This window comes from Populus nigra, chromosome 4 (genome assembly GCF_951802175.1).
Source record: "Populus nigra chromosome 4, ddPopNigr1.1, whole genome shotgun sequence".
Taxonomy (NCBI): Eukaryota; Viridiplantae; Streptophyta; class Magnoliopsida; order Malpighiales; family Salicaceae; genus Populus; species Populus nigra.
Genome location: NC_084855.1, coordinates 7,174,606 through 7,197,453, shown reverse-complemented (window position 1 = coordinate 7,197,453; position 22,848 = coordinate 7,174,606). Strand labels below are relative to the sequence as shown.

Below are 22,848 nucleotides of genomic sequence, written 5' to 3'. Positions count from 1 at the left end.
TTAAAAATATTTTTGAAAAAATTTATTTATTTTTATTTTTTTATTTGTTGTAAATTAATATTTTTTTTGTATTTTCAGATCATTTTGATACGCCGATGTCAAAAATAATTTTTAAAAAATAAAAAATATTATTTTAATATATTTTTGAGTAAAAAACATTTTAAAAAACAATCACAACTACATTTCCAAACACTCTTGTTTTCTAGAAAACCAAAATGCCTAGCCGTAAAACTTGGTCGAACAAATTGAACTAGTTTTGTTGTGTTTATTTAAGACTAACAAAAAAAAACTATTTGAATGATGGGATTTCCATATTTTATTTAGTTATTATATTTTTTTTTGTAATAATTCAGGGTCATTTGTAATTGCGTTTGGATTTTGAAATTTTTTATTGAACTCATAAATGTTATGTCTCATATCTTACCAGATCCATATATACCTAGAGCTTAGTACGTAACTGAACCAAAAAATAACGGGTGTGACATCTTATTAAATCCATAACCATTTAGGTTGAACACATAGCCGAGTCTTGATGGTATTGGGCTGGACATGTTGCGAGACCCCTATGTAATTGAGCATGATGTCTAGCTGAGCTTAAGAGTGTTCCGATCCATTTTTTTTAATATGGGTGTTCGGGTCAGTTTGTTTGTATCTCGACTAATCTCACGAGTTCTGAAGTTAATGATCATATAAATCTCTAGTGGTCCTAAAAATTTATGGAACTCGAACTAGTGATTTTTAAAAAGCAAATCTAAAACCGGATTATTTTAACTGCATCCCTCAAGATTAATCATGTCTAAAACTAAATAATTCATAAGATGGTATAGAGTCAGCTAGTAAACCTTTTTTTGTTTTTCATTTGTTTTTTTATTATCCTCATCTGAATCAGTACACTTATAATCATCATGCTAAATCATTTGTTTGTATCATTTCATCACCGTCCATGCTTCATGGACCTGGACCCATCAACATTAAGTTAAATGCCAACTAAATTAAAATAGTGACAAAGGGATAGAAATTAAGGACAAAATAAAGATATTCTCAACACTAAACCAGAATCAAAATATTTATTTATATGACTAATGCTAAACATAAAATAATGAAATCATCCTCATGTTTAAGGATCTCGCAATATCCTACATGCGCAAATATCTCAGAATATAAAATCCACTTTGCAGATAAATGTCAGTGTCATGCATTGAATGAAGGAATCCATCTATGAAACTCATAATTTCATTTCCAGAAAAATGTTTCGCATATGCGTGTTGAAGTGTCTTCTAATAGATCACGCATGAGGGCGTATACATGCATGTTAAAGTACTCAATTGAATAAGTCTCCAATAAAATAATGTAATAGATCATCCACTTGTTCAAGAGTCTTCTCTCTCTATAGATATATGAGTAATTTTAAAATATTAAATTTTAAATTTAGTATTAATTTATTATCTTTTCTCTTACAATTCTCATTTTACATCACAATTATAATATTATTTAATTTCACTTAATTCAATTATTGACTTGATTTGATTTATATTAATATCCATTCCAACTGTTACGAAATGTTTTTAACATTCTATCTGTTGATATTATTTAAATCTTACTTCTTTAATATTTTATTTTAAATTTCTTAACAGTCTATCCAAAGACAACCCAAAAGCTTACATTGAATTACAGCTGGAAAAATCAGCTTAAATAATTATATAATTGTTTGCAGGAAGCATCATTTGACCTTCGTTTTTCCTCTTTAAAACTCCGCTCACTTCTCTTGCCAAATTCATCCCAATCTATTTTCTGGGCTGTGAGAGGGTTCAACTTAGAGAGCAAGAGCCTGTCGTTGTTTTTGTGAATTCTAAAAAGAGAGAATGGGCTCCATGGCATTCCTTGAAAAACCCCATGCAGTATGCATTCCCTATCCAGCTCAAGGTCACATCAACCCCATGTTAAAACTAGCCAAACTCCTCCATCACAAAGGCTTCCATATCACTTTTGTCAACACAGAGTACAACCACAAACGCATCCTAAGATCTCGAGGCCTCAACTCTCTTGACGGCCTCCCATCATTTCAATTCAAAGCTATCCCCGATGGACTCCCTCCAACAAGTAACGATGTCACACAAGACATACCATCACTATGTGAATCCACCAGCAAAACATGCATAGTTCCTTTCAAAGACCTCATTACCAATCTTAACGACACGTCTTCATCCAATGTTCCTCCTGTAACTTGCATTGTTTCTGATGGAGTCATGAGCTTCACGCTTGAGGCAGCACAAGAGTTGGGTATACCTGAAGTTCTGTTTTGGACAACAAGTGCATGCGGATTTCTGGCTTATGCTCACTTTCGCCAGCTAATCGAGAAGGGTCTTACACCACTCAAAGGTTTGTTTTTAATGTCAAATGAACTATATACGCAGTTTAATTCACCTATTTCTTTTACTTTTTAGTGACTAAACAATTAGCATATGCCGATTTTTTTAATATTACAGTTTATTAGCAATAATTAATTAAGTCCGTCTTGGTAATAATTTTTTGTTTCCTTTTGATTTGCAGATGAAAGTTACTTATCTAACGGTTACCTGGATTCCGTGATTGACTGGATACCAGGCATGAAAGGCATCCGTCTGAGGGATATCCCAAGTTTCGTTAGAACCACCGATCCTGAAGATTTCATGCTGAAATTTATAAAGGCGGAGAGTGAAAGAGCTAAAAAGGCCTCTGCTATTGTTTTGAATACGTATGATGCCTTGGAGCATGAAGGCTTGGTTTCTCTTGCTTCAATGTTACCTCCTGTATACTCCATTGGTCCCCTTCACCTGCTCCTGAATCAGGTCACAGATAGTGATTTAAAGCTGATCGGATCAAACCTATGGATAGAAGAATCCGGGTGTCTTGAGTGGCTTGACTCAAAAGAACCCAATTCAGTTGTTTACGTAAATTTTGGAAGCATAACTGTCATGACAAGTGACCAATTAACAGAGTTTGCTTGGGGACTTGCAAATAGTGACCAGACATTTTTGTGGGTCATTAGGCCTGACCTTGTTGCGGGTGACTCCGCGATGTTACCACCAGAGTTTGTTTCGGCCACTAAAGAGAGAGGTCTTTTCGCAAGTTGGTGCTCCCAGGAACAAGTACTAAGCCACCCATCCATTGGAGGTTTCTTAACACATAACGGATGGAACTCCACAATTGAAAGTATTTGTGGAGGAGTGCCTATGATTTGTTGGCCTTTCTTTGCTGAACAGCAAACCAATTGTCGGTATTGTTGCACCGAATGGGGCATAGGCATGGAAATAAACAGTGATGTTAAGAGAGGTGAAGTTGAGAGCCTTGTTAGAGAGTTGATGGGAGGAGAAAAAGGCAGTGAAATGAAAAAGAAAACCAGGGAGTGGAAGAAGATGGCAGAAGAGGCAATTACTTCCACCGGTTCATCTTGCATGAATTTGGACGACATGATTAACAAGGTGCTACTGTCTCCAAGAGATTAGTTAATTGATTAAGGTTTTAATAGGAGCAGAAATTTTTTTATCTATTTAGAATAAATTCTTCTCTTTGAAATAGAAAATTTCTTTCAAAGTCTCCTTATAATTATTGTAATACCTTTACGCAACTCAAGGAACGTTTGTTTTCTTTATATTAGACTTTTAGTAATTTATTTGACTTTCTTTCTTTAATTAATTAATTAGTGGATTTTTTTTCGTTGTTTGAAATTGATTTGCACATCTTGAATTCGGATTCGTCTTATAAGAAATGAATTTGGAGCTGTAAAATAGAGCATCCACATTTTTGTTCTTTGCCCTTTATAATCAATCTTCACTTATAGCTGTACCATGGGAAATAAGGAAGGAAGGTGCATACTTTAAACCATTAAAGAAGCTTGATATTGAAAACTTCAGTAGCATTGATAGTACATCCATTTAAATTGAACTACATGGTACATGCACTTGTTAAAGTTGATAACACGTTTTTATTTCATTTTCATTATTGAAAATACAAGTCAATAATGATGAAGCCGACCATATAAAAACGACCACGTTTAAGTCGTCCCTTCCCAAGGATGAAGAGTTGGCCGTTGGTTTTTAAAAGCAAAATTGTCATGGCTAACTTAACAAGTTTGTTTTGTTCTCTCAACTCTCAATTCCCCTCATGAGAGGTAAGTGAGTTTGATTTGTCAAGTTAAAGTCATAGATGCTATCACTCTGTCGTCATTTTTTTTTGATATTTTAATTTATAGTTATGGTCTTTGAAGTTTAGCATCGTCATGTTGATATTTAGGCGAAGAGCAGGCTATGACGGCCTTTGCTTTGGTCTTTTTCCCTGTTCTTTATATGGGCGTAGGGCTAAGATATGTTTATGTTTACACTTTCAAGTTTCGACAACTGGCCTGACTTAAATCGATGATGAAAACACCTGGCCGAAACCCAAAAGGCCTATGGGCAATATTGAAATTTAGTCCTCTGAACACTGTAGAACCGCTTCGATCATTTGCATAGTCGCCTTTGCTAGCGTTGACCTTAGAAACAAGACTCAAACGGGTTGAGCTGGATTTGAGTCATTAGTCAGCAGTTTGAAGTGGGCGGGAAACAAAGCCCATTCAACCAATTAAAGAGACTTCCACTAATCCTCCTCCTCATGATTCTCAAGTATGGTTGGAAGTTGTTGCATTTGATAGTCCTAATACGATTCAAGTTTATGGTTTGCCTATAAAATCACCTTATGAATTAAGAGCGGGCCTATGAATTAAGGGCTGGCCATACTATTTTAATTTTAAATAAGCTAAATTTTAGCTCATACTGTTTCAATCTTAAACAAGCTAAAATTTAGCTCAAGCTATATATTACATAACTTTTATGAGATTTTCGCTACAAAACAAATGGTTATTGAGATATAGAATATAAAAATAGAACTCTTACTAGAAAATATGATGTACTGAACTCAACTAAGTATAGCTAAGAGTGTATCTTTTCTACACTCTCTTGGACCTTATAATTCAAGATTTTTTCCTTCCCTTCCACCTTCATATTTTTTAGCACATTTGATGTGATGTATTATGTGTGTGTATATATATATATATACTTCACATTGTTGATTTGATTATATAGCTTAATTTTTGGAAATGCTTTTTTTGGTTGTGGCTGTGGGTTTATTGGGAGCAAGTAATTATTAGTTTGGAAATCATGACATACAAAACAAAAAATTAAAATCTTCAATGAAATAGCAGATGGAAAGAAATTCCATCAGTGTTTCTATCAAGATTTTCATTGGAAATTTCACGTCAATTCTGGAATTTTTTGAAAAACTTACAAAATGTGTAGCAACTTACCAATATAATAGCCAACAGAAAATCTTGTCTAGAAAATAAACAGTGAAGTAATGGAATATGAAATAGAAAACCAACAAGATATTTTTCGACATTAGTATTTCATCGTCTATTCCATCAGCATTTAATGATGACAAAATCTTCACTATATGTCGATGAAATATTTCATCGGTATTTTTAATTTTCTGATAGTAATTTTCTTGTTTCTTTCTTATGAGTAGATTTTCATTTTCTTCTACTCCAAGGCCACAAGTTTGAATTTATTGGGTTTGTGCTCTAGAAATCAGAGAATCTATGTGTGTGATTCAGGGTTTTGTTTTTTTACAAAGGAAAAGATTGAATTTTCAATCTTGGAAGGAGGAACAACACTAATGCTCATCGTGAAACTATTTATTAGTAAAACCCATGTAGTTGCACAATAATGTCTGTTTCAGGAGCAATAATCATTCAATGCAGTTGCAGTATACGCGAGTTCTTTCACAGCTAGATAGAATCGATTCATGATATTTTTTTCAGCGCACATGAAGGAGTAAAAGGAACATTATATCCAGAAGCCTGCTGTAACAAATGTTTTCACCTGTTTACGAATTTTGCTTCTATATGCAATAATAAGAAATTAGAAACGTGAAAAGTATAAACAAATTTGAACATAATCTTACCTTGCAGAGTCATTTTTTATCACAAGAAAGGCTTCTCCACACGCCAATTTTATGCGGAAATACAAGCATGGTACCCTTTTATTGATTTAGAAGGAGCCTGCCTTGAATACAGATCTTCTTCTTGCAACATAACAATAAAGGAAAGAAAAGAAAAAGAAATATTGCGCGCGCACAAGTGGATCCATGTCTTGATCCTTAGCTCTCACCATAGGTTCCGAGTCCAGTTATTCCTGGGAGAATCACATCTCCATTAATTTTATCTCGTGGAGCAAGAAGCACTTTGTTTATCATTTTCTCCAAATTCAAGCATGATGACCCAGTGGGACTCGCAGTGGCCTCTTCTGCCTTTCTTTTCCACTTCTTGGCTTTATACTTCATTACCTGTCCTTGATCTCCCTCCATCAGTTCTCTAACAAGACTTTCAATTTCATTTCTTTTAACATCGCTGTCTATTTCCATCCCTATGCCTAACTTGTTACAACAGAACCAACAATTGGTCTGTTGCTCTGCAAAGAAAGGCCAACAAATCATGGGCACGCCACCGCACAAACTGTCTAGTGTAGAGTTCCATCCACTATGGGTCAAGAATCCTCCAATGGAAGGGTGCTGCAGGACTTGTTCTTGTGGACACCAACCAGCTAATAGACCCCTTTCTTTTGTTTCAGCCACAAATTCTGGAGGAACTATAGCTGAATCACCGACAACGAGATCAGGCCTAATGACCCACAAGAAAGTGCACTTGCTGTTTGCAAGTCCCCAAGCAAATTCAATGAGTTGTTGCGGGGTCATGACTGTGACACTACCAAAGTTGACATAGATAACCGAGTCTGGTTCTTTAAAATCGAGCCATTCAATACAACCAGGTTCTTCTTTCCACAAATTGGATGCTATAGAGTTCAAGGCATTTTCTTGGTCCTGATTTTCGAGTAACTGAAGAGGACCAATGGTGTAGAGATGAGGGAGGGTGGAAGTAAGAGGCTTTAAGACCTCTGACTCCAAGTCATCGAAGGTGTTGAAAATAACAGCGGAAGCATTTCGAGCACTCTCCACTTCTCCAATTGCAAAATTGAGCATTATATCTCCAGGATCTGTTGTTCTGAGAAAGCTTGGCAAATATTTCAAGGAGATACCTTCCATACCAGGAATCCAATCAATAACGGTGTCCAAATACCCGTTTGTTAAGTAACTTTCATCTGCATGTCACTCAAAAGGCTATATCAGGACCATGATTTTATCACAGGAGATCTACTTGCAATGGTAATTTTATATGTGTGTGTATATATATATATATATGTATACATGATAACTAACACAGGAGATCTACTTACAATGGTGAACATAAAATTAGTTATCATATATACATGTTTATAGTGGTAAAATCTAGCCAGGCTAGAAGCTTTAAAAATATTTTTTTACCTTTAAGAGGCACGAAGCCCTTTCCAATTAAAGGGCGATATTGCAAATAGGACATGAAGCCACAAACACTGGCTGTCCAGAAAAGAACGTTAGGAATACCTAGTTCCTGAGCAGCTTTGAGTGTAAAGCTCATGATGCAATCAGAGACTATACAGGTGACTGGAGGAACTTTAGAAGAAGAGGTGTTATTGAGTCTGGATAGAAGGTCTCTGAAAGGAGCTAAGCAATTTTTCTTGGTGGAATCGCAGAGAGATGGCACATGCTGAGTTGAGTCAGCATCTGAAGGTGGGAGTCCATCAGGAATTGTTTCAAACCGAAAAGTTGGGAGGCCATCGAGGGAGCCAAGGCCTCTAGATTTGAGGAGGCGTCGATGGTTGAATTCCGTGTTAACAAAAGTGATATGGAAGTCCTTTTGGTGAAGAATTTTTGCTAGTTTGAGCATTGGATTTATGTGGCCTTGGGCTGGGAATGGTAAGCATACCACATGAGGAGGAAATTGTTCAGTGGCTAAAGAAACCATTTTTCCCTTTCTTTCTGCTTGGCAAATTTGCTTGGAGTGTGTGTTAATTATATGTATAGAGAAAGGCAGCTCTTGACATATTTTTGGTTTGGTAGACGTCTTGACAATTTTCCAGTCCAGTATTTTGTGTTTCCAAGTGATGGAAAGGTTCCTTGGCTAGATGCCACCACACGGTTCAAAGATTTAAAAAAGGAAAGAAGAAGCTAGATGCCATGGAAAAAGTTCTAATTATTGGGCTGTAGTTAAATATTATATTGTTTGGACCTTTGCAATTCATTAGATGAATAATTTAATTCTCATGAGAAAGCATAATGAATGAATGAATTATGCGTGGGATAACTTTTTCTCGTTTCTAAATCCCACTTCGTCTCTCACAAGTTTCTATCTTTAGATCTTAAAATTTAAATTTAAATTCTATTTTTTTCTTTTGATAATTTAATAGAAAACTAGTTTGTTGAACAAGTGCTTCTATAATATATACTATTAAATTCAACAAAGCGTACCAGGTCAATATAATTACTTACCAACTTTATCTTTTGATTGAATCGAGTTTTAAAGTAAATTGAAAGTTATTCAATGACAATTCAATGTTGTTTTCATAAAATAATTGGAATGATGACTTTTTAAATAGATCCAAGACAAACTAGATTACATTATTCAACTAATGACCTAAGTATGATCTTGACTTAGTTTAATAATCTTATATTTTAAAATTTATTTTTTATTTAATTACACAATTATATAAAAAGATATTATCAGGAAAGACAACAACTGAAATCATTGAGGTATATTTTTTCAATCTTAACTTTATTTTTTTATTGATGCATCTCTTTATTATTTTAACATTTTTTTTATTGTAAGCATTATTTTAAAAATAAAAACCTATCATGATCTTAAAAGCAAGTTTAAATAAATATTAAAATAATCTTAATATTTTGTGTGTGATTGAAATAAAACATTAATAAATATGATAAAATCATGTCAGAAATCATTTAAAAACTTAAAACAAAAGAAATTTTATTTTTATTGAATATAAATGAGTAAGTTTTTATTTCTTGTTTTTGCATATAAGGTACATAATAATTGAAAAAATAATTGTTAATATTCCTATAAAAACCTAAAATAATATTTAAAAACAGGAAATAATTGAATAATAATTTAAATATCATGTAAAGTATTTTTTATAGTGCACTTCGATAAAAAATATATATATATTGATAAAAAACTTTTTTAAAAAAGAGTCATCTATGCTAAAAAGATGAGCTTGCTTGCCTGTCCTAACAAAAAAACAAGCTCTAGTGCTTGGATTTAAAGGTATTTATTTATTATTCCGGACATTTTAAAGTTTGATAGTATCACATATTAAAAAATAAAACAAATTTTTCTATAATTTATTTTGTCTTGTCTCTAATTAACCAGATAAAAATAAAAATATATTTATTTTATTTTATATATTATTATCAAACATAACTCTGTATTTATTTATTTTTTTTCTTTTTATTAGAGTTGTTTTCATTTATTTTAATTTAAAACCCTAATTAAATAGTTGTTTACAGCTTTAGAAATAAAATAAAAAATTGTAGCGTGTCATTGGTTTTTGTTTTAATAACGAAGGAAAAACTGTAATCGAAGATTTTATTATGAAAGATGGAAAATGTGGATATATATCGCTTAAAGCTGTAAGGCGCTCATGACGTGTTTGATGTGTGAACACCCGTGGATTGCTCCCCGAACAAACCAAGAAAAGTTTTGTCACTTGCGGTAATGACGAACCAGCCTTCCATCATCATCTCCAAAGATTCGCAAACTTCAACAAGAGATGCTCCACTCTGTTTGATGCATTGCCGGCTGGAGTAATGATTTCATGCTTTAACAATGATCATTTGGATAATGATTTAATGCTTCCATTTAATAAAAAATTTAAAAATAAGAGAAATATATTTTATAAAATAAAAATTGTTTTTACATTACTAAAAATCTCAAATACAAAGTAAAAATTATCCAAAATTTCTCTAATTAAATATACATAAAAAGATAGTAAGAATATATCTATTATTAAGAGGGTGATTGACAGTATGGTAGTGGTTGTTTTTCAAATAATTTTTTGTGCCGAAATGCATGTCAATGATTTTTTTTATTTTTAAAAAATTATTTTTGACATCAAAACGATCCAAAACGTATAAAACATATTAAATTTTAAAAAAAAAATTTAATTTTTTAAAAGTCCAGTTTACACGTGTTATCAAATCTGTTCTAAATATTTTAAAAACTACCATTTCATATTAACCTTAAGCGGGCTCCATGGTAGGATTGGTGCAACGCCTTACCGATTAAAGAAATCTATATATATATATTGTTAAAAAAGAACTATCATACATCTAATATTTAAAAAAAATCAAAAGAATATAAAAGCTCGATAATGAATTACTGACTACAAATTTAATTTTTTTTTTTAAATAAGTGACAAAAATCCTAAAACTCAAATCACTTGCTAGATCGCAAACTCCATCGACGTCACATATATCTACAATGATATCAAATAGCTAATTGGTGAAGGAAAGTGACCTAACAACAGAACTCAGCGCCAACAACAGCAACGTAGCAGCACCACGTAACAATAATATAGAGGAAACACATTTATGACGACAACATCCAAACCGACTGTATTTAGTGCAATCATTTGTTAATTTAATGTAATTAATGATTTTGTTGAGTAGGATGATAGTTGATAATTGATGAAGTTAATTATTATTAATTTAACACACTTATAAAGTGTTCTTTGAATCCTAAATTGATGTATAAAATTTGCATGAGAGTTTACGGGTTCTTTATACTTAAATCTACAGTCAAATAACAAAATAACTGTTAGATGCCCCTTAAATCTTTTCATAATTTCAAAATATGAAAGGTGTTGAAGGGGATCTGCAATGTATTTCTCGAGAAAAAAACTTAGTATTAATTAAAGTAGAGTTTTTATTAGTCAAAATTAAAATAGAGTTTTTATTACTTCAAAAATTAATTGAGATATATATAAATATTTATATTAAAAAAAAAAGGTAGAGTCTCTATCAGGTGACATTTACTATGGATGATTAATCTAGACATAATTAGTTATTAATATGCAATTAATATGATGACACACAATTCAAGACCGGTGCATCGAATAGGTAAATGAGTTTTCTTGGGAATGGATATTCTATGTTAACTTTAGAGATGCAATTAATAAAATTACAAAATATGTTTTAAAAAAAATATGAAGGGTCACGTTGACGAGATGCCGTGAGAATTGACAGATTCTCTGTACACACACACACACACACAATAACGCACCACATTATTTGCCAGATTCTTCTTACAATTATTAAATTATTAATAGCTGAATGAAATCCTGAGTATTGCATTATTCCTATAAGAATACAAAATTTGAATAGTAAAATAACATAACACAATGATATGTCAACAATTAATCATGTAGATTCGAGCACTGTTACAAATCATGTAGAGTCTTATTAAGTCAATTAAAAACTTAATTAAAGAGAAAAACATCCATTGGAGTCCTTTATTTTAAAAGTGAAGAACTAGTCACTAATATATTCATTAAGTACCTTATATTGAAGTCCTTTATGAAGGTAAAAAGATTACTTGATATTTGTACTAAGAAAAACTTTGTTTAAAAAAAAGTCTTATTATTAAACCAAGTGCTTAAAAACATCCATTTAAGAAATGAATTGTTAGATATTAGTTATAATCCTACAATAAATAGGTATCTTTTATGGGTGAGTAAAAAAACCAATAAACCCGCTTAAACCAAGAAAACTAGAAAAAAAAATAAAAAAAAACCGAATCGAAAAAAACCGAATTAACCTTTTAAAAAATTACAAAAAAAATTTGGTTCAATTCGGTTTTGATTTTCAAAATCTGAAACTGATTGAACCGAATCAGTTTAACCAGGTCAACACTTAAAAAAAAACAAGTATAAATAGGATGTCTTCTAACCCTAAACCTAAAATAACATTCAGTTTCAGTCGGCCCCCTCCCTTTGCTCTCTGCATATCTCTCCCCTCCCTTTACTCTCTCCATTTCTTCTCTTTTATTTTTCTCCCATCTGTTTACTCTCTGTAAACCTAAAGTTATAAGCTTTATGGGGTGCATGCATGATGTGGGCAAGTGCCAAGTGGTAGATTTTTTTCCCTTTCATTCCCTCATTTTTTCCCCTGTTGTGTTTCTTATCTTTTGTTGGCTTATGTGGCTAAGGGTTTGGATATATTTATTCAGACAAGTTTCAGCCAACAAACATGACATCTTTATTATACGTAGCAGAAGCTTTGGATTTGAAGGCTCTTGTTTTAATTGTGGGCAGTCGGGGCACGGAGCATCAGAATGCCCAAACAATAACGATTTTTATTTGCCTTCTTCAACGTAGAGATTTGGGATTGTGAACAAGTTGGAGGCGTTGCAGTTGAGAATTGCTTTCTATTTGTTTGCAACTGGAATAATTTCGGTTTGAATCGGTTTGGAAGGGGAAAAAATCGAACTGAACCGAAATTAATCATTTTGAACCGGTTTTTGGTTCAGTTTGGTTCGAAATTTTTTTAAAAAAATTGATTTGGTTGCTTATTTTGGTTCGAAATCGGATCGAACCGAAAATGTTCAACCCTAGTATCTTTGATAAAAAAAGATTTTTATTTAGAATTTTTATTAGATTATATCATAGTTAAAGGTTGTAATCTTCCTATAAATATAAATGTTAATGTATTCAGAATTTTAAGAGAGTTGAATCAATAATTTAAATATTGGAATGTTTAGTATTTTTAATAAATTTGAATTCCACTTTCGGGTCCTTAACACTCTTAGTGATACTTAAGAAAAAAATGTTAATTTGAAGTCCACGTTGAAGACTTCATATGATAACTAATACCTTGATGCGTTAATCGCTGCCAAATTCTCAAACGCAAGCTATAGCTTGGAAATAGAAATGTCCATATATATACACTATAAAACAATTCGAATCTAAAGAATGAAACTTCGAATATTTACTAATCACCCTGTCCCGATTCCTGAAAAGAAGTAGTGATTGTTAGCAACTTAGGTTGTCAAGCATGTCTTTAAGCGTGTGTGATATGGCTTCTCATGTCATTCCATTTTATTTTTTTTACAACTAGAGAGATGTATTAAAACGCCAAGAGATGGCGGGAAGGAGGAGTTACGAATCTGCAAAAAACAAACAGATTTTGCAGCAGGAACAGAACGAAGAGGGAAAGGCCAAGAGAACCACATGAAACAGACAGAGAGACAGAGCATCAGCCTTAGCATTTAGCTTTCTCTCCACACAAAAACAGAGCGGTCAAGCTAAACAACCAACTATCACCGACTATCCAAAGCAACTACTGGTTAGGCTAGATATCAAGAGGGTTTCTACATCTACTGTAAATTAAGTTTTTATACTAGACGTACGGCGCTATGGCACTGATATTTTCCAACCAATTGAAAGATCACCCTTCCCACCACATTGAGGCAACAAGGGCATTGATTTACTGGCCTATTTGAGGTACATTAGATTTTAGTAAAGATGGACCCTTAATATATGCACCTAGCATGCTGTTCGTCACAAATATTTTAAATAGGAAGAGATGAAGCATCATCAAGCAGCTCGACCCCATCAAACGAAGGAGGAAAGGGACCGTGGCCTAAGCCAAATGATTTGATATGATCTTTGAGTGATCTCTTATGCTTAAAGTCAGAGCCGCAAACACAAAGCCAACGCTTGCCGCAATTTTTCTCGTGGGTTCGCCAGTCGCCTTTCACAGCCAAGAATTTTCCACACTTGCGACACATGAACGGTTTAAGTCCATGCTTCCTCTTATAATGTGTTTGCAATGTTCGAAAATCTTTCAGGGGCTTTGCTCTTGGGTGTTCGATATTGTTCTTGCACCCTTCGGCGCAACAGTAGCATGGAATGCCTAACATGGCCCGTGGTTGTGTTCTCTTCAGCGATTCAGGTCCTCTACGATACTGTGATCCATGACCCCACAAGTGCATCTGGCACAGAAACCGTGCGATGCGGCAAGAATACGAGCAAAATGAAATGTTAAATTAAGAAACAAGAATGTTGCAATACTTCTTCTTAAAATTAAAAAAAAATCATCGAAACATGTACTGGATATACAAGATTTAATTAATTAGCATGCATGTGACTTGAACCTGAAGATTGTTGTAGCGGTTGAAGGTCTTGAAGCAGACATGGCAAGAAAAATGAGTAAAGCCGATGAGTATTTGCTCAGGAGTTGGTATCCAATATTGTTTAGCAGTTACATTGACATTTCCCTTGACATTTTGATTAATGGAGCTATAGCCGGAATAATCAGGAAGGCCAATCCGTAAGGCCATCGTAACATCTGCATCCATGTCTTCATCGCCAATTGCTTTGGGATTTTCACTGAATGGTGCCTCTGGAGAATTGATTAGGGAGCTCAGAGATGGGATAGGGCCGCGAGAACTATGACTAGTGCCTGGAAAGAGATCGAGTGGCTCGATATCATTGTGGTTAGTAGATGAAGAAGCTATGAGACAAGAATTGATTGAAACATCTGAAGGCTCCATCCTGGAAGAGCAATGCTAATTAACATGAAAGGGTACACAATGTCTACTTGATTAACTTAGGTTCTTATAATGAGGTCAATGCAAATAAGCTTGACTGGTGATCATGAGCATGAGAATAGAGGCGGGGTGGCTGGAGAATAATGTGGTTGAATGAAAACAACGTTTGCCAACGAGCTCATAAATCTATCCTGATTGTTCTGTTTATCTACATTTGGAATGGAAAGGAAATACCTTAATTTCTGTGGCCCATGCCAGCTTAATTTGGAAAGAGTACACTACAGGAGGTTAAAACTCTAAGGCAATGCGTTTCAGAATCCGGTTAACTCTTAACGGTGGCTTTGACATTACTTAGAGAGAAAGAGGAGAGAAATCTAGAGAGAGTTTGCAATATTGCAGGGTGGTGATCATTATTTTCTAATTTAGGAGGTGCATGTGGACCTATCGTATACTCATTCGATACAAGTTTTGTTCTCTTTCACGATTTTGGCGGTACTATCAGCGAAGCTGCGAAAGCATGATAATTCCCACGAGCATGTAAACGATTTTTCTCCTACGTCAAAGGAGAAATATATGAATAATAGCTTGTCTCAGCGGCGATGTCATAATTCAAATGAGTTATCATTACTCAGCCAACTCTATTGTTAAAATGCTTTCCGTTAAATTCATTAAAAATGATAACTCATTTGTATTATAACAACAACATTTTTGTCATAAATTCAAATGATGAATTAACCGGATAATGTTGGAGGATCTATTTGGGAATTGTTTTTACTTAGAGATTTAGTTGGGAATCAAGTGATACTTCGGGAACAAATGATTTTTTTTTTTTTGAGATTTTAAGTTCTGAGCTCAATCTAAGAATTTTGCAAGATGGAGAAGAGAAATCTCGACCGGTGAGTGTGAAAAAACCGGAATAAGGGTATTGTGATTACCATTTAATTTGTAAAACACATATGAATAAGGTTAATGGCAGGACTCTAATCTCCTTTTTCTTTTCTTTTCTTGTTTTGCTGAAGAAACCTGAATCGATCTCCTTAGTACATGGAAAAGGTATTTTATGAGACCAGCTAACTGCTAGCTCAAGATATAAACATATGAATCAGAGTCAAATATTTTAGATAAATATTAACTAGTTGTTTGCCTGTACGTAGTGCACTGCAGGTTAAATAATAATATTTTGAAATGTATAAGTTTGATAGCTAAATCATGTATGTTTGAAACGATAATTATATCATCATAACTTGAAGATTGTTTTGGATGCATGTCTACTGCTCTTTGCTTTGTTTTAAGTTTCAAAAAAACAAAAGAGGTGATTGTGCTTAATTAACATGAAATAATGCTGAAATTTTGAGGAAAAATACTTTCAAAATCACTGATGTATGCCAAAAAGACACGAATGGAACAGTGTTAATATACATCCTTCAATTTCGCATTATAGCATAACCTTTTCATATACACTTTCTAATAATCATGAATTCAAAATCTTTTAATATTATTAAAGATTTACATAATCATCTAGTTATCTGACCTTCAACATAAATCCACACAAATCACTAATAAAACATTTTTTAAATACTTATTTAGAAGAAAGAAATTATTATGTCTAAGTGTTAGCTCTCTATATATTTTGTGACTTACATAATTTATCTGTCTAGCAGACGACTCTATCTAAAATAAAAGGCATAACTTACTATTTATAGAAAAATCTGAAAAATTTTATAAATTGATAAAATATCAATTTATCCCCTGAATAATATTCAGATATTAATTCATGATAATTTTAAAAATTAGTTCAATTAAGTCCTTATTTGATTTTTGTAGGTCTAAAAATATAATTCATGTATTAATTACATTCTAGTTTTTAATTTCTAAAATATATTTTAATTAAGTGATATTTAATTAAATTATTTCAGTTTAATTTTTTATTAATAATTTTTAATACATGTGATCTATTAGATTATAATATGTTGTTGTCAATATAAATTTTAATTCGAATTAAATAAATTGTCTCTACAATAAAACACAAAAGTTAATATTAATTGGCTCGTGATAAGTTGTACCACGATATTATTTCTACATTGAGGGTTCTACAGTAAAACACCATTGTTTTTTTTTTTTTTGTGAATATTAATTGGCTCATGATAAGTTGTACCAGGATAAATATAAATCGCTAATGATGAGTCGGCTCATTGACAGTACAAACTATAAATGTACAGATAAAACTTACATATTTTTGTATTAAACCTTATTTTTTATTTTTTAAAATGTACATTTTAAAAAAAGATATTAGATTAATAATTTTTTTAATAATTTTAATATACTGATATTAAAAATTAAAAAAATATTTCGTATTACAATAATTAACAAGCACTTAGATTCAGCTAATGATTCGGGCTATAATAAATTTAATCTCAGTGTACTTGGACGCAGTACTTGGACTGGGGTCACTTGGACAGAAATTCTTATTGAGGGACTGCTCGCACTTCCTTGTATTTCTCATACACATTCTGTCAAATATGTTCAACTTTTGTGCTTTGAGAATGATTAACTCAAATTAACATGGAACGGGAAAGAATTATAGAAGAACTTTTTTTTTTGTTTTAAGAAAAAGAATAAAGTAAAAAGGATCCGCATAAGGTGGTCGATTAGTCCATCTTTTCCTTCCGTGATTGTGGTGAACACGAATCGTCTCTTTGAAGCAGCTGTATTCACCGGTGCTACAGCATAAATTAATTTGGACTGCGAACAGGGGAGAGGTAGATTGAGAGATGGAGAGCATGAAGTTATCAAGAATCGTGTATGTGTTAGAGAACTTCTCTTAGGTATCTGGACTTTCTGAAGTAACAGCACCCGCTTCTGTCTCCGTGGTGGTATGCTGTGGAGTCGGTGAGTCTGAGGCCAAACATAGACAAACAAAGCTTGCAATCAGTATATCTAATACATAAATATTGTGTGTGTGGGCATCGCAGTTTTCTTAGCGGCAGGCAGAAGCATCAGTACCCGTGATGCTTACATTTATCAAATTGCAGATGCAATAGCTACAACCAATGATATTAACCATCATCAAAAAAAAAAAAAAAAAAAATTAACTGGAAGGAAAACTGATCTTACTTGCCATCTTTAATTTTAATATTGCAACAAGATATCCAATCTTAATTTATTATTCCATGTAGTTAGATGAAGGATGCAGCCCGGGCCACCACTTCAACCGATTAGTTTAGTTCAGTGGATTAAATTCAAGTAAAAATTAATTATTGGATTGATATTATATACATATATAAGCACAAATTAACTAACCACACCAGTTCAGTAGAACGAATTATTGTTGTTAAAATTTAAAAATACGACCCTCAAGAATTTTATAAAAATAACAAAACGGAAAGAAAAGGCTATAAATTCATGGGTCAATGGGTGAATTCAGATTAATCTATAAAAAAAATCATTTTTTTTAGTTAACACAATATTGTTTTGGACCAAAAAGATTCCTTAAAATTGATATGCTAGATCAATCATGTTTTACTAGGTCAATATCTATCATATATGATTTGCGAAAAATACAACCAAACAAGGCTCTAAGTTAGTGGGTTATTGGGTCGATCCAACTAGCCAGGCCATCAAGTAGATTTATAGCACGTTGGTAGTTCAGGTGTTAGATGATGAGGAGCTCGACGTAAAGTAAATTCTCAATCTATGTCGTGATTGTTAAAGGTGGAGATTATAGATCCATGTAAAATCCTATGTATATTCTGAATCGATTAAAGGTCATTTATTTATTTATTTTTGATAAGTAAACAAGCACACAGCAAGGGGATCATAACCCGCAGGGAAGATGAACAGAGACTGCTCAAACGGAAACGGAACTAAAAAGGAAGAAAATTAACAAAGAACAACGAAGCTAGATAATTCATCAGGGACCCATGAGATCTGCTTCATGGAATAAAACCAGATCAGTAGATGCCCAGAGACCTAAGAACATATGATAACCAAGCAAAAGACCCATCATGGTCTCCCAACAGTTCAAATTTTTCTGTCAAGTAGAATAAGCTTGCAACACTAGCTACTGCCAGAAGCCACATTTCAAATATTTTCTAATGCATCTTCATTATGAACTTCGTGATATACATTAGCTTTTCCTCGTGAAATCCCACGATTCTTTCTTTCTTGAGAAAGAAAATCCCATTATATATTTACTGATTCGGCTACTGTAGTCATTTATTGGTTAAATAAAAGTTCGTGTGGTAGCTTTTAAATACCTAAAAGCAACGCATGGCAGTATATAACATGCGTTGTGGGCCTCTTTACATACACGATCATTTGACTGCATCTCAGAATCAACTACCATCTTGATAGTTGATACTGAAACCACATGCAGTCACTATTTGTTTACACCTTATGCTCCTCTGTCCTTACTTTACATTGACCCAGTACATGGGTCAATCAGATAACCAGACAGCTCATCCACATGGTTGAGGTTGCCCATGCGGCCCCCCGGTATCAGGCCAGCTAGCTACACAAGCCCTAATTTTTAACATTATCTACTCATGCATGATATATATATGTGGAGAGATATAGAAAGAAGAACGAATGCCCAAGTCAAACCTAATGATCTATATTGAAGTCTTCAGATCCATCAAGTAACGACTGGGCCGGGTTTAACACTTTCGATCATCATTGTATATATTATGTATGTTTTTTCCTTCTTTTGATTAAGCATAAATATATATTATGTATCTCCAAATGTGTATGTTTTTTATGTATGGGGAGCTGAAGATCATTGGAGAGAAGGATAAAAAGCAAGCACGTACCAGCTGTACTAGAAGAGGGAAAGGGATGCCTTGCGGGTTGAATAGTTGGAGAAGGAAACGAAGAGAAGGACCCCTCCATAGACGTTGGGAAGTATAAATAAGATGGTCCAGGTATTCGTTGAGCCTGAGGTCCAGAGAGTGCTGTCCTTGGAGCTTGCAAAGAGTAGCCATAATAGTATGGTGCGCCAATGGTGGATGATGATGTCCCGTACATTTGATGATAGTATTGAGCTGGCTGTTGAATTTGTGTGTTATACATTGCCTGCATCCATGTCCATCCACGGTAGTATATATTAATTTTACCGAACTATTGTCTGTAATTTTCTGATTTTTTTCCTTGAGCACATGAAAAATCAATAAACAAGCAGAGAATTAGGGGTGTTGACCTGGTGGTACCCATAGTCAGGAGTGTAGGTTGGATACCTGCAGGAGTTGAATCAATGAATCTTAGTACGTATGAACGAGAAAAAAGCTACATGTAATCTAATTAGGTTCTGTAAGTTGCTTCTCTAGCTGAGGAAACAGGTAGCTTCGGGAATTTAATTGTTGTGCTGCGGTTGAGACCCACTGTGATAGCAACTGCTACCAATAACAATGTCTGCTTATGGTGGGCACTAAAATCAATTTCATCATGTCTCCAATATGATAAATTCACACACACACACACACACATATAAGAAAATTATTTCTAATAGATGAATAAATATTGATCGAATCTCCCTACCGTCTGGGCATGCATGGTAACATCCACCGCAGCCGTGTGGCAGGGAAATATCAAAATGATGTCTTCTTCGTATTAATTGGTGATTTTATTTTTAATCAAATTTAATTTCCACGGATATGTGGATCTTCCGATGGCTACATGGAAATAGTACGTAGATAGCTAGCTTTTCATCATTAATAGAGAGTTCCATTAACCCATGTCCCTGTCATTTTCCTTGGAAGCTTCGCAATTTCCCTCTCCAGATAAATAGATAACGTAATCAAAATAAGAGACAGCATCTCCCTCTATTATCCCGTTATCAATTAATTAGATCATAGGGAAATCCCAGCAACAAATAGCCTTTATCGATGGTGACTGTAAATTTTCTTTTCAATAAAATTAAGGAGATCATTGATCTATTTTTCATAGGATGAGATCATTATCGATGCAATAACTTTACAAAGTTAAATACCGCCAACAAATTAATATGTATTTAAAATATCTGGGATATGTTAAACTTACCAATCCCACTTACAATAAATAAAAATATATTATAGAAATTTATAAATTTGAGAATGGACCATTTATCACAATCTACTAGGATATAACAGGTTCAATTATTTGATTTTTTTTATTTTTTAAGATACTCGTCTAATTAAATATACCACTCTAAGTGTAATATATTATGTTGAGATTATTTAATAAAGATTGATACGCCTCTAAGTGTGTGTGGTGTGCCCGCATTTACGAGCCAACACCAATATTAATATCTCCGAGTGCAGCTTTTGTGGGGGGGGGGGGGGGGGGGGGGCGAATTATTTTTTAAAATTGTATAACGATAACGCTGGGAATATTATTTTGAAGGCCAAATTATTAGATTCTATTCTCTTCAATTTCTCTAGCACTAATTAACCCTCTGTTCATAATATCTTTTCTTGATTAAATCAGGCCATGTAAATAAGTCCCATGCATCAAGGCCAGGTGGGTCGCATTAATTGTTGCATAGGACGTAGCTGTCCTGAGGTAACCTGGAAGCTTATGAACTTCGGAGGGAGCAATAATTGTAACCCCCTTCATACCAAAGTCTTTATTGGTTTGTCTATATATTTTCTGTGATGTCGTATTGCCAGGTCAATTACTAGCTATAATTTCATATTAAAAAAAAAAGTCAATAACTATAACGTTTTAATTGTTCACAGGCTGATAACAACTATACCGAGAGGAAAAAACGAAACAGAGGGATCGAAAAGAGAGTGTGGTGGACCATTTCCTACAACTAATGGCTTTAGAAATTAGAAAGCAATAAGAACTAACCCGTAATGTGTATAGAGGACAGGTGGTGGTGGTGGTGGTGGAGGAGGAGGAGGAGGAGCTAGAGGAGGAAATGGTGCTGCAACTCCGCCGTATGATGGCGCACCAGGTGGTGCACTTCGCTGGAAGGGATTGCTACCTTGCGGTCTTCCTGAATTCACAACAAACAAAATTTTAAAAAATAATTAACTATTAATTATTAGTGGTGAATAGTTTCAGAAACAAAATACAGTTGATGCATTATATGATGGCTGATTAATAATATAATTCTAATAAATCAAAAACAATAATGAACCTCGAGGCGGTGAAGGTCTCGGCCGTCCAAGTGAAGCAATGTTACAATTCGCTCTTCTGCCATCGATCACAGGGTTTGGTTCAGCACAAGCCCTTCTTGCAGATTCCGGATCACGAAAAGTCACCTGTAAATATATAAATATATATTGGTGATCAAAAAAGGCCTAACGAATTTGAGTCATCTGAACATGGTCTGTGCAATTTAATAGAGATCTTATCAACTTACAAATCCGTATCCTTTAGATTTTCCAGTGTTTTTGTCTGTAATGATAACAGCTTCAAGAATCTCCCCAAACTGCTCAAAGTATTTACGCATTTCCTCAGTTGGGGTCTCCCAAGCTAGTCCCCCAACAAAAACTTTTGTAAACGTTGTATCTCCAAACTGAGATCGATGATGTGGATAAGCCATGGCATGCAAATCATCAAAATGACAAGTGATTATCCTTCTTCATGCATGAACTCTTGATATATCACTCAGATAACTGTGACAGCTCCTCCTCTCCATCCCCTAGCTAGTTGTCTCTGCTTTCTGCTCTATACGTAAACGCCCCCCTATTTCCTTCATTCTGTTTCTTCACCACAAATTAAGAATCATCGCAAGAATTTTGAGACAAAGAAAGTGATGGCTGGATGGAGCTTAATTAGTTAGCATGCTAGTCTATGATGCTGTTGTTAATATTACTTGAGGGTTGTTTTGATAACAAATAGGTTAGGTTGGGGTTTGGTTGTTCAATTAACACGAAGGAGTGGCCGAGAGAGAGAGAGAGAGAGAGAGAGAGAGACCCGACAGCTGCAAACTCTTATTTGCTGTCCAGGAAAGAAGATGGCTAGCTAGGGGATCGAGGGGTGGATTTGTAATATCTAGTGACAGCTGCGTGACCATAGGCACTTGAATCTGTCCTCTCTGTCATACGATTAATTAATATACTCTCCCAACATTACAAGAAATGATACTTAATTTTCCATCTCTCTTTTTTGTGTTCTTTCTCTTATGTTTTCTTATGAGTTTTGCCTGGTTTCAATCTTCCTAGTCTTAATGTCATAAGTGTGATCCTTTGTTTGTTTATTGTTAATAGTAAGATAGTCTGGTTGGATATTAGTTGTACCCATGGCGGGGTCTCTTGCTGCAGTGGCAATCAAAATGGACCTCCCATCCACCGCAGAAATTATTCATTCCACATCAATGTGATTGCTGGACACTATTTTAGATAAACACAAGAGGC

At 33.9% G+C, this 22,848-nt stretch overlaps 4 protein-coding genes across 4 annotated transcripts; 1 reads left to right on the top strand and 3 right to left on the bottom strand.

Annotated features, from left to right (window-relative positions):
- The first annotated feature begins 1,793 nt into the window (after window positions 1-1,793).
- Window positions 1,794-3,631, top strand: LOC133690539 (7-deoxyloganetin glucosyltransferase-like). The gene is made up of 2 exons (XM_062110765.1): window positions 1,794-2,379; window positions 2,551-3,631. Exons 1-2 carry the CDS (start codon window positions 1,863-1,865, stop codon window positions 3,483-3,485), a joined length of 1,452 nt encoding a protein of 483 aa, XP_061966749.1. The 5' UTR covers window positions 1,794-1,862; the 3' UTR covers window positions 3,486-3,631.
- A 2,328-nt stretch (window positions 3,632-5,959) lies between these two features.
- Window positions 5,960-8,034, bottom strand: LOC133691265 (7-deoxyloganetin glucosyltransferase-like). The gene is made up of 2 exons (XM_062111695.1): window positions 7,492-8,034; window positions 5,960-7,169 (listed from the first exon to the last, which is right to left on the bottom strand). The coding sequence occupies exons 1-2, from the start codon at window positions 7,910-7,912 to the stop codon at window positions 6,172-6,174; spliced, it is 1,419 nt and encodes a 472-aa protein (XP_061967679.1). The 5' UTR covers window positions 7,913-8,034; the 3' UTR covers window positions 5,960-6,171.
- Window positions 8,035-13,526: 5,492 nt separating this feature from the next.
- On the bottom strand, window positions 13,527-14,525 carry LOC133691134 (protein TRANSPARENT TESTA 1-like). Its single transcript, XM_062111480.1, has 2 exons — window positions 14,114-14,525; window positions 13,527-13,951 (listed from the first exon to the last, which is right to left on the bottom strand). The coding sequence occupies exons 1-2, from the start codon at window positions 14,510-14,512 to the stop codon at window positions 13,529-13,531; spliced, it is 822 nt and encodes a 273-aa protein (XP_061967464.1). The 5' UTR covers window positions 14,513-14,525; the 3' UTR covers window positions 13,527-13,528.
- Window positions 14,526-16,888: 2,363 nt separating this feature from the next.
- Window positions 16,889-22,583, bottom strand: LOC133692849 (uncharacterized). The gene is made up of 6 exons (XM_062114008.1): window positions 21,852-22,583; window positions 21,627-21,750; window positions 21,335-21,482; window positions 19,704-19,740; window positions 19,318-19,579; window positions 16,889-17,404 (listed from the first exon to the last, which is right to left on the bottom strand). Exons 1-6 carry the CDS (start codon window positions 22,032-22,034, stop codon window positions 17,331-17,333), a joined length of 828 nt encoding a protein of 275 aa, XP_061969992.1. The 5' UTR covers window positions 22,035-22,583; the 3' UTR covers window positions 16,889-17,330.
- Between the last annotated feature and the right edge of the window lie 265 nt (window positions 22,584-22,848).

Coding starts and splice junctions, on each gene's coding strand:
- LOC133691134 (XM_062111480.1), bottom strand. CDS start 14,512: ATGGAGCCTTCAGATGTTTCAATCAATTCTTGTCTCATAGCTTCTTCA. Junction 13,952..14,113: donor ACCGCTACAACAATCTTCAG/GTTCAAGTCACA, acceptor TTTCTGTGCCAG/ATGCACTTGTGGGGTCATGG.
- LOC133690539 (XM_062110765.1), top strand. CDS start 1,863: ATGGGCTCCATGGCATTCCTTGAAAAACCCCATGCAGTATGCATTCCC. Junction 2,380..2,550: donor GGGTCTTACACCACTCAAAG/GTTTGTTTTTAA, acceptor TTTGATTTGCAG/ATGAAAGTTACTTATCTAAC.
- LOC133691265 (XM_062111695.1), bottom strand. CDS start 7,912: ATGGTTTCTTTAGCCACTGAACAATTTCCTCCTCATGTGGTATGCTTA. Junction 7,170..7,491: donor CAAAGCTGCTCAGGAACTAG/GTATTCCTAACG, acceptor AGTGACATGCAG/ATGAAAGTTACTTAACAAAC.
- LOC133692849 (XM_062114008.1), bottom strand. CDS start 22,034: ATGGCTTATCCACATCATCGATCTCAGTTTGGAGATACAACGTTTACA. Junction 21,751..21,851: donor AATCTAAAGGATACGGATTT/GTAAGTTGATAA, acceptor ATATATTTACAG/GTGACTTTTCGTGATCCGGA. Junction 19,741..21,334: donor GTCCTCTATACACATTACGG/GTTAGTTCTTAT, acceptor CAACTCCTGCAG/GTATCCAACCTACACTCCTG.